Source organism: Emydura macquarii, unplaced genomic scaffold (assembly GCF_026122565.2).
Source record: "Emydura macquarii macquarii isolate MOO-44397 ecotype Brisbane River unplaced genomic scaffold, CSIRO-AGI_Emac_v2 contig_705, whole genome shotgun sequence".
NCBI lineage: Eukaryota > Metazoa > Chordata > Testudines > Chelidae > Emydura > Emydura macquarii.
The window spans coordinates 6,901,162-6,913,120 of record NW_027130842.1 but is presented as its reverse complement, the minus strand read 5'-3'; the positions used below and the strand labels follow the sequence as shown (position 1 = coordinate 6,913,120).

The 11,959-nt window shown below is 38.7% G+C and overlaps 1 protein-coding gene across 5 annotated transcripts in view; it reads right to left on the bottom strand.

Moving 5' to 3' along the window:
* Positions 1–1,288: 1,288 nt before the first annotated feature.
* PHACTR2 (phosphatase and actin regulator 2) overlaps positions 1,289–11,959 on the bottom strand; it is a 146,627-nt gene continuing 135,956 nt past the window's right edge. For all 5 annotated transcript variants that reach the window (XM_067542355.1, XM_067542354.1, XM_067542357.1 and 2 more), the window contains 3 exons: positions 10,514–10,651; positions 6,210–6,286; positions 1,289–2,864 (listed from right to left, as the gene is read on the bottom strand). In XM_067542355.1, the coding sequence (XP_067398456.1) occupies positions 2,849–2,864; positions 6,210–6,286; positions 10,514–10,651 (231 nt within the window). In that variant the 3' untranslated portion in view covers positions 1,289–2,848. The remainder of the gene's footprint in view (positions 2,865–6,209; positions 6,287–10,513; positions 10,652–11,959) is intronic.

Genomic DNA, 11,959 nt, shown 5'->3' with positions numbered 1-11,959 from the left:
TGAGGTCAACTTCCTTGGTCCCATTTTAAGCTTGTGGATAAGTGCTTTGTTGAATTAGAGCCATAGTTTGTACCTTATTTTTTACAGTGGAGGCCACAGCAGCTCCTTTTAGTTGTCAAATAAATAAAATGGCATATGTTCTCAATGGCAAAGCCCACCACTGATTTCACTGGGAGTAGAAGGCGGCCCTGAATTCCCAGTCCTTCCACCTTTAACTTACATGTGTAGTCATTATTCACACAGTGGTATCCATGAGACTATTATCCTGCATGGCATTCGCAAGATCAGGCCATACATCTGTGAAAATTCTTCCAGGATATATGTTATTAGCCACTTTTCCAAATTTAACCCCTTGGTTACTTTATTTTAAGCTATCAAAGTGCTTAGGCCATATTACGGACCTATTGTCCCATTTAATTTTTTTGAAGCAAAAACTCTTAAATTATACGGTTCAAAGTCAAAATAGTAAACTTTTATACTATTTTGCACTCCACACTTTCTTCTAAATTTGGCAACAAACAAACAGACAGACAGACAGTCTCATCAGAGGAATTGTTTGGCCAAACTTTAATCCAGGGTACATTTTTATGGCTGGATACTAACCCTGAAAATAAGGGATTATAATAGGAATGCTGTCAAATAACTCTCCTGGCTTGCACATTTCTGTATGATTTAGTTGGTATACATCTTCATTGCTTCCTTGATGTAAAAATGCTGTTTCTAGATTTACAAAATGATGGCATTGCAGAAGCTAAATTGTTTCCTACTGATTCTATTTTTAATACATCTAATTGACTGCACTAAGAGGTGGAAGGATGCTGGTTATTTTTATTTGCTACAAACTTATAGTTAGTTGTTTCACTAATTATTGATATTTTGGGGTTCATACCCTGCATTTTGTAGTATTTTTACTAACATTAAAGTGTTCCTAAAGGTCATATCAACCTATTTCCTTAAAATGTTTGAATCAATCTATCTAAAAATAAAAAGAAAGCCAGCTCATGGAAAGCACTCTGTTATTACTTGAATACCCTTTACAAAAATAATCCATCCCATTTACCAAACCTGGTCTTGTTGTAAATATCAGTAAAGAGTGAGATCTAATTTTAGCCACTAAATTGCATTCCTGCCTTTAGGCTGACATCTAAAATGACAATCTTCAATTTTATAAATTAAAAATACTTCACAAGAATCTATTGAAGGATCTGAGGTAAAAATAACTCTACACAGACCTTTTATTGCCTGAAAAAATACTTATCTTTCATAATTAAAAACTAAACATGGCACATAAAAGACAAAAATAAATTTTAATTATGTACACACATTAAAAAAGGATAAATAGTATATATAGTGTAATACTGCATTTACATGTATGTTTGTGTATACTCCAGACCCAGAAAAGTCACTGTGTACATTAATCAAAGGATAAATAAGTGCTAATATAAGACAGAGACATTTTTAGTGTAAACAATGCCAATGGGCCTTAGGGTTAACATAACAAAAGCACATATTGCCTTTCACACTCCATACCATTTAATTTTAATAGTATTGTATTCACAAATACAATTTCAGAAATTACTGAGTTAATAAGCATTCTTTGCATACAACAGAAATAGGCTGTAGACACTAAGGATTTTCTGTAGGTTTTACAAGGTCCTTGATGAAGATGTATTGATCTACTTGTTAATTCTTTCTAGAAACAATCCAAAGTTTCCATCTAATGCAGTTCTTAAACTTAAAGTCACATTGTTAATCACTTTCTAAACCTACTTATATGCAAACTGATGGCCAATTTCAAATTGATGGCTGATGACTGATTTTGGATTCAAGTTAGAATGTCATGATTGTCAATACTGTCTGCCATAGTTCAGAGAGATTGGTGCCACTACTTTGACAACAACAGGAGTGACAGACAAAAGAAGAGTGTTTCAAGACCTGAATCCTTTCATTGCACTCACAGTGTCTCATTATTTGTCCTTTAAATCCTACTTGTGTCATTCTTGATGCATAATCATGGAGAATCCAAGTTGTAATTGTATTAAAAAACCCCACAAAGCATATTTAGCTGTGCTATATGAACATTCAATGTATTTTCTTTAAGCATGCTTGTCAGAATTTTAAAAAATACATCTGAATTATAATGAGAATATTTTCTGGCAACTGAATTCACTGGCACTACAAAAATTACTGTACTTCACTAAAGTACTGATGAAATGAGGACTTGGTGGTTTACTGTCTTGGTAGGATAGGGTGAGTTCTCTAGACAACACGCTTACAGTTGCTCAAAGTCCCAGATTTACACATTTTTTCCTCTCACTATCCAAATATATAATTAAATCAGTTTAATAAAGAATTTGCTACCTTTTTGTTCTAACTTTGTTCTGTTAACTGACAGGTGAAGTCTCTCTCTCTCTTTTTCTGTGTCCCCATTGTCCACACAGTTACCCTCAGTCATCATGATGTAAAGTCTGATGAGTTACTCTCAGTCACCATGCTGTAAAGTCCTGGCCACCAGCTGTCCAACGATTGTCTTCAGTTTTTCCTGTCTGGTCAAGCTTTGATGAAAAAATAGCAACATATCTGTGTGAGCTAGCCACAGAACCACAGTCTCTCTTACCATCAAGACATTGCTTAGTTAAAAAGGAATGCTACCCCCACTTTCCCTGGGTTCTGTTCCCAGTCAAATCTTGTCTCTAATAGAGATGAGGGTTACATTCTTCATTAACCTCAAGGTAAGCCGCAACACACACTCATACTTGTTCAAGTTCCAGTGCAATCTCAGGTCTTCACAATGCAATGATTTCCCCGAAGGAAATTGGTGTGTGAAGTATGGAATACTGTCAAACAATTATGGACGATGAAACCTGAAATATTAAATCAAATAAAAGTTATAAGTCTTATTGTTCCATCTGATAATGGCATCGGGCCTAATTCTGGTCTCACACTTATTTATCTCCATTGACTTAACAGAGCTGTTCCTGATTTCCACTGGTGTAAATGAGATCCAAAGTAAATCAAACATGTCTCATGTTTGAAACAATTGATTTGGAATCAGAAAAGCTTAGCATCTCTGAAAATCAGGTCATTACTTTTAAATCTCTTTCCCCATCTGTAAAATGGGGACAACATTACTTAAACATCTTTGCATGTTGCTTCGAGTTCCTAGGATGAAAGATATTATGCAAGTGCAAAGTATTATCTTCTTCTTAGAGCAGTCAGTTATGCGAGATAAAATGTTAGAAGAGCACCAATATCTGGTAATATAATCTATCAGCAGGGATATGAATTTCCATTTAAAAATGTACACACATGCATGGAAAATATAAAAAAACTATATTGAGAATAATTCATCCAGTGCAGACAAAATATTCAGTTTTAGATAGATATGATTATATATGTTTTCTTCTGACATAGAGGGACACTTCAATGCAAGAGAAACAAGCTACACACTACTGCAATATAGTATAATTCATATTTATATAGAGAGTCACTTTTTAAAATATGGGCACAATGGGTTTATCTGCAGACTGCCAGTCACTTTTAATTTATATTTCCCCAGTGGTTCATTTTTCTTTTAAATGAATAATTCATTCTCTGCCCATGGATCACTTGCCCACAATACTATTATGCCAAACCCTACTTTTGCTTTTTCAGTCCAATGTTAGTAGTGAACTACATTAGTTACATTCATTTTAACAACAGTGCTTTGAGGAGACTGAAGTTCTTTTCTTCCAGAATTGCAAGTGATCTACATCATCGGTGCCTGACTCCGCTCTTAATAGCAATAGTTTTTTTCTTGTGTTACTCCACTGATTTCAGTGAAATTACTCCCTTCTACCACAGGCCAATCAGAGAGAACAGGGAGTGGACACTCTGGGGCTGAGTCTTCCTCAGGCTCCCTGAGGACCCTTGGCACTTATTGGTCACATGTAGGATTGGCACTCCTGTTTTAAGCCCCTTCCCTAAATAGCTTTCTCACTGAGTTGCTGCAGTACTGGATCTCCTCAGACCTCTGGGCCTAGCTTCTGAGAATCCTACTGTAATCTGTGTCCATCAACTGCTGTTTTCAGTGTTGCTAAGAAACACTTCCAAGTTCCTCTTTGGTGTCTCTTGTACAAATACGTGCTAATTTTCTCATATAATTTGTAATGGTTTAATCAAGGGGTTACATTCCAATTGTATCAGTTCATAGCACAGAATTTTCTCTCTCGCAATTTCCTTTATATTGCACTTTTCAAAACTTGTATTTTTATATATCCTAAGGACAAATTAGTATAAGGAATTGATCATTGATAAAAGGAATACAAGACATAAGGAGCCAAATGGAGATACACTAGTTATGCACTTGATTCAGTGCCCTCTATCCATACTCGAGAGGGGCATTTTCTAATAGTCTAAGCATAACGTTGAGTTCTAAACCTAGCTGTATGTATGGTTATAATTCTGGGCTCAGTTTTCCCATTTGTACAAATGATAATGTTTCCTTACCTGCTTCATGGGGTGTTATGAGAATTAATTAGTTCATGCTAATAAACTGCTTTGAAGTGCTAATAGTATTATAATTACATAAAAAACCTTATAATCTTTTGATTAATAAAACTGTAAAGTCAAGAACTCAGAAATTAGGAAATGCCAGAATTAATGTTGATCATCTAGCCCAATTCTGTCCCATTGTGAGTATGCATTATGATACAGTCTTGAACTACTGGATCACACACAATCACGGAGTGGCAGCAATAGGAGTGGGAGGAGAAAGGGACCCAGTTATGGATCAATTTTTGTGTGTGTCTTATCTGAAGGTTCAATTTTTATAGAATCATAGAAATGTACAGCTGAAAGGGACCTCGAGAGATCATCTAGGCTACAACCTCCCTTGGTAACCTCTTCTAGTACTTAACTATCTTTATAGTTAGAAAGTTTTCCGTAATATCTAACTGAAATCTCCCTTTCTGCAGATTAGGGGAGCATACTGGTATGCAATGGTGTATGCAATGTTGAATGGTTTTAGCAGCAAGCTCTACTGAGCATAATGCAGACTGCTAATGGCAATCTTCAGCAGCTTAGAAATTGGATACATCAGAACAGATTTTCATGGGGACAGCAGAAAGCACACACCTGACCTCCGGAATAACCCTCTGCCAAATTTCAAAATCCTGCTGCAAAGCATAGAGATATTAGAGCGCCTCAAAAAATTGTCAGAAAATAAAATTATAATGGGAATTGTTAGGCAGCCTAAATAGATGCTATCACTGTCCCTATGAAGATCTATTTGATAGTTATACGATGGTCTTAACAATATGAGGGCCTTGTTTATTATTAATACAATAACAAATATTGAATAATCCTTATGGAGTGGCAGTAGCTTGAATGGAAAATTGGTTTCCACTATTAGTACCTTCTGATCCCTAATTTAAAATTCATACTAAAGTTGCTATTAGCTTCAAATTTGTTTTGTTTGATCTGTAGCCAGCAAACTATTTTAAGACCAAATTTAAGGTTATTTGGACATGCCCTTTTAAAGATATGGGATTTAAGAAAGACAGGTATTGATCATAGTTAGAAAATCCTTTTAGTTCTTTTTTCCACATCCTAGTTGCAAGGTAACTTATCCTGAATACTTCAAACAAGCCTTATTTGAAATATCTTGGCGAGATCTATGGTGCAGGTCCAAACAGAGATGCATATTAAAAAATTAATTGTGTCAAATTAGGAATGTTAGAATGCAATGTCTGAATCTGGCAAATTTCCTAAAGATTGCCAGGAGCTCTGGCAATCATTAGGATATTCTACAAAGTGGGGATGAATTTTGTGAAGTTTGCTAGCCTGCTATCTTGATTCCAGTGCCCTAAAGCACCCACTAACATACACTTTCATATGCAGTGATTCTGTGGAACCAGGGATTCCATCCCACACAGGCCGACTGTTAATTTCATCTGGGGCATGCTGAATCCAATAAAATGAATGAAAGGCTTATTTTTCAGATTTCACAAGCAATCTTTTCCATTTAAAATCTAATCAATTCTGGTTATCCTCATTGCCATATTAATTATGTAGTTTCAGTGATCATATCAGCAACACTTGGAAATTCCACCAGTTAAGGGTCAAGGAATGAATTACAGTACAACTCTACAGGACTTGGGAAAGGCAGAGTCTACTATATGACACATTCACCTCTCATTAGCTTTAGACCAAAAGATACTTTTACTCACCTTGTAAACTGTCGACTTTCCTCATGTACTTCCATTTCTGTGCTTTTAAATTCGTTCAGTTCTTTCCGTATTGCTGCCTAATTAAAAACACACACACAAACATCAGAAAAGTGAACACCCAGTAAAAATACATATATAGGAACAAGGGCTCACTTCTGTGAGGTGCAAAATACACTCAACTCTACTGTTTTCCATTTACTTTTTAGTTAAATTCTTTCATTTAATCCATCACTGTTGAACACTTCTGATTCCAAGAATTGAATGCCTCTTTCACTTTAAAGCAGTAAAACCGTAAAAAAAAAAAAAACATAAGAAAATATCTGGGGCCAGAATCTCCCCCCCACTGAAATATGGCACTTGCTACAAAAGAAGCAGGGAAAGGGAATTTGTCACCCTCGACAGCCACCTGTTTAGTATGCATCTGCAAAAAGATTATCACAGCATACAGCCGGGGAGGGGAGGATGAGTCATACTTCATGCATAGCAATTGCACAAACTGCAAGATTCCTTTAGCTCCCAACTGGAGACAAGATTTCAGGAATACGAGATGAATGCCACTTTTCAAATGGAAATTAGTCACTCGGTTTGATCAGTTTTATGTAACATTATGTGAGGTGTTTGGACATTCGACGGCTGTGTTTACATCTGGTAGATACTAAAGAACAACAGAAATTCAGCACACTTTAAAATATCACTCCTTGTTGCCAATGTAAAAAGAGTGGTAATCAATTTACTTCACTACATATTTCATATAATTTCTTCAAAGTCCAGCATTCTACACACACAGGTTCTGCTATAAATGTTTTTGGTCCAAATTTATAAACATTTTAAACCACTGCTTTCAGACCCTGATGTTTAGTGAAAGACAGGTTTATTCTCTCTCTCTTTCCTTTCAGTGTTTCAAATACAAGTAACACCATTTGAGTAATCCTTTAAAAAAAGCATCTCATTCAAAAAGCATGTCTTTCAAAGCAGGACAGAATTCCAGTGTGATAAGATTATGCAGTGTCATCAGAACGACATCTCATAAATGATAAACCTCACATTCCAGCAAGGGACTGTCCTTGTGATACACTAACACAAGGCCGCTTTCAAAAGGAAAGAGGTACAGCTCCAATATTGCAACCCCACTGTTTTTAAATGATTGATAGCCCTAGTGATGGCCAAGATACCAGAATCCTGAATCCAGAAAACTGATATAGCACAGGCTTCTTTTCCACTCCTGTGTTTCAACTGGTCCTGGAGGGACTGCTTCTTGGAAGAAGAAGTAGTAATGGAGTCTCCAGACCCACTGGACCCTTGGTCTCTCTGCTGAGACTGAAAACATGGGGACCAATTTGTGCCAACTGTGCTGTGGAGGCCTGTTCGTTACAAAATGGACTGAGACTAAAAACTTATTTCAGGTGTTAATAACATAGGCAGTGTTGTTATAGCTGTGTTGGACCCAGTATATTAGAGAGACAAGGTGGGTGAGGTAATATCTTTTACTGGTCCTTGTCTCTCAGGTGATGATGATAATGACTTTCAGCCACTACTAGCCAGACCTGAGCAGGTGACCTACAAGTGAAAAAGTTCCACCACTGCCATCATGAACGATCAAGTCCTTCTTGTATCATTTCTAAATGTGGCACTCTGATCTACTGTGGCTTGAGGCCTCGACTACACTGATTTGACCTATCAGTGCTAGCTACCAGTGTAGTTTGCCTGGTGCAATCCCCAGTGCAGCTAGATAAAGCCGCTATTTGCACCGGTATTGCTTACCTCAGTTTCCTGCAAGGTGCTGAGTGCTCTCAGTTCCTGAAGACTTCATGGGAAATAGAGAATGCTCAGCACCTCGCAGGATTGAACCCCAGCAGGGGACCTTGAATACAGTTTCAGTCCCAGCATCTTGACTTGACATAGGGTGACCAGATAGCAAGTGTGAAAAATCGGGATGGGGGTGGGGGTTAATAGGCGCCCATATAAGAAAAAGCCCTGAATATCGGGACTGTCCCTATCCGGCATCCTAACTTGACAGGATGCGGTACAGGAATAATGCTCTAAGTTTTGAAATGCATATGATTGACTATACTATTGAAATGATTTCATTTTGGTGGATAACTGAATTAATAATTAGGTTAAAATATAAATTGGCATAAAAGCCATGCTTTCATTGTCCTCATCAAAAAAACACTGGACTCTTGTATGTATGATTTGTTGTACCTTACTAGGTATTTCAGGATCTTGAATTTTCTATATAATTTGGCCCAGAAACAGTGGTTGGTAAACCACCCTTTTCTAGTAGAGAAATCCTGCAGGTGTCTTTGTGGGGGGTGGTCAAAGAGGAAAAGGAGGACAGTGGAATAGATTTTTCTGAAATGCCCCACTGATTTGTCTTTAAAATAAAAAAAATAATTCTCTCCAGAAAGGCTGAGGAACAAGCAATGTAACAGAATCACACCCAAAGAGTGTACTGTACAGTGTAAGATACAGAGTTCCCGAAGAAAACAGTGCTCTTCACAGCATGATCAATAGTAACAGGAATGTCCAGCTCTATCCTCAGTGGGCTAATGTCATAACTGGATCCTGTACTTTATGTCCATTTCTCAACAAAAACCTGAGGATTCAGGTCAGTTTCCCTTCCCTCTCTTCCCATCCTGACATTCACCTTTCTCAACTTGCCCCCTTCTTTTGTGCAGGTTAGAGATATCCAATAATATGAAATATTCAGGATTCCTTCACACCTGAGCATGCCATGGAAACAGCATTATCACCATGGCTGAGGATCTCCTCAGGAGACTTAAGGCCAAATGTCTCTGGTGACTCTACTTGATCTTTCAGAGGCCTTTAATACAGTTGATTATGAGGAGCTACTGAGGTGACTGCAGACTGGCAAGGGCAGATGGGATCACTTGATATAATTCATCCGCTCATTCCTTTCAGAGGAATAGTGAAAGGGGATGGTGTTGGGTGACTGGTCCTTTCCTTCAGGCTTTCAGCTGTGAGGTCTTGCATGGCTCAGTTCTGACAGCCCTATTGTTCAATGACTATAAAACCACTAGGGGAGATCATGAGGAAATATGGGCTACAATGAATTCAACGTACTGGTGACATTCTGCTCTGGAGCCCCTTTTCATCAAACTCAGATATACCAGTTTGCATGCCCTCCAGTATCTGGCATGGATGGGGCCTGAACAAAAGCCAGTTGACCTAAACTCAATTCTTAAAAAAAGAGGGAATGCTAGTTGAAAGTATTGTGAGAATCTGTCAAGATATATAACTGCTTCCTTATTTGAGAGTGTCTATTGGCCTGTTGTCAAGCAGAAGGTAATATCAGGATTTAATTAGTGACACCTTTGCGCATAGATGCTCAGATGGCATCAGTGGGCACAACCACGTTTTTTCATTTGTGGCTGGCCTGGACAGCCCTTTCTTCTGATGCAGACTTTGCCACAGTCACTCAGGTCTCTGTTTCCCGTAGGCTAGAATAATGTAACACTCTGTACTTGGAGCGAACTGCTAAAGTCACTTGGAAGGTAAGGCTAGTAGCTGCCACTGTTTTCTGAATGGCAGTATATGACAGGTGGGAGCTGGTTTCTTGTGCTCTGTACTCTGATGTTATCTGCAGCCACAAAGAATGAAAACACTTTGTTCCCAAACTTTAACCCATTTTTTAGCGAAGTAAGCCTGACATATTTTATGACTTTTCACCAAAAAAGCATGTCCTTTCTTTTGAATTATTTTACCTAATTTTTAAAGCTCTTCTTATACTAAGAAACCTGATAGCTACTCTCACTGCTTAAAGTTCTCTCTCCTACCTAGTTAGTCCCACTGCTCTGTTAAATTGAAGGGTAAAGATGCAGGATCATGGCTTTGAAGGCTGAGTTTATTCCCAGTGGTGCACTGACAACAGTATTCACGTGGCCAAGCATTCTTACAGTAATGGGACAGCCCATTACATTTCAGTGTAATTAGTTTTAAAAGCAGCACTTAAGGGCCAGCAAGGAGGCCTCTGACTGAAGAAATTTTGGTTGAATTCCAGGGACTGCAACTAAAAGCTGATAGCAGTGATTTAAGTGGCCTAGGAAGGATTTAAAAAACATGAGAGATTCATCTCTTAACTGTCACAACTGAGCTGGCAAGTACAATTTTATTATCTGAGTGGGTTCTGCTGTGTGTGGGCAATGCATGGTACCATGACAATCTCATTGCCTCAAGAACATGTCATTAATTATACTGGTGTGGAAGGACTGAAAATAAAACAGGAGAACATTTTTGAAAGTCACAGAATTCAATCTCTATTATAATCTCTATTTGTGCCTTGCCTTGTCTGCAGGAGTTAACCTTGCCCAAGGCTTGTCTGCTCGGCGATCATAATCCGGGGAATCCGTTACCTCCACATACTCATTGAAGCGTAGGATTCTTCTTGCCTGCAGTTCAGCCACTGTAGGCCTCAGACTGAGCTGTGAACAGGAGGTGGAAAAGAGTAAATTGAATAAGACAAAATGAAACCTAGGGTATGAGGTAACCTCAAGATAATTTTAAAGGTATTTCTAATCAGGGTCACTTTCAGGTATCTAAAAAAGGCGCTGTCTTGGGAGCATCAAACAGGAACTGGAAAGCAGTGCAACCTAGTTTCTTAGACTATAAAATTAATCTTTGTCAGACAGACTGCAAAGAATTTTGACAGATCATCTCTAGAACACTAATTTTTACGTTGTTAAAATGGTGCTATTCATCCTATTAGACAATGGTAGTGGTTACATGAACACCTACAATCATCTGTTTTTCAGTACTAAAAAAAGAACAAGTTTTTGACGGGTTTGTCTAACTAAAATAAAAGGAATTTGTGAATCAGAGCTTCTGTCTTTATTATGATATTGAACCAAATAATCTGAGTCACCCCAATCAAGGTACAAATTAACTAATTTGAACTAATGATTGTCATAGTAAACAAAATACTGTCATTGCACATATACTTTTGAAAGCATAGGAAAATTTCCTCATCTCAAAAAAGATACTAAAGAACTGGAAAGGGTTCAGAGAAGAACAATGAGAATGATTAAGGGTCTGGGAAAAACTCTCAGCTGAAGAGAAACTGAAAAGGCTGGGACTGTTTACCCTAGAGAAGAGACCCATAAGAAGGGACATGATAAAAAGTATTGTGACAGGGCTAGATCTGATGGTTATAGGAGAGTAGTCTATTTGCAAATCAGGGTAGCACCCACCCACTGCTAAAGGCCCCTCCTCCAGCCTAAGGGGAGGAGCCACTGAGCCTGGAATGCAACTGATTGCTTGGGACAACTAATGAAAAAAGAGGAAGGGACATGAGGGTCACAGGTTTAAACGAAGGGAGCTAGAAGAGAGCCCCAGACAGTGCCCACTGCTCCCGGAAGGTGTCGAGGGAGCCAGCGGACACCGCCCAGAAGAACTCTGCCTGGATACGTGAGTGAACAAGGGAACGGAAGTAGGCCCCACAGTCGCAGAGCACCCCCCCTGCCAACCTCCTCTCCCTGGTCTTGTAGATAGCCAATTTGGCCAGGGCCAGCAGGAGGTTGACAAGGAGGTCCCATGACTTTGTGGGGCCACGGATGGGGTGTGCATAAATGAACAGGTGTGGGGAGAAGTGCAGCCAGAACCTCAGCAGGAGGTTCTGGAGGAGCCGGAATAGGGACTGCAACCTGGCGCACTCAAGATAAATATGCGCCAGGGTCTCCCTCATGCCGCAATAGGGGTAGGTATCAGGGCAAGGGGTGAACCGCGCCAAATAC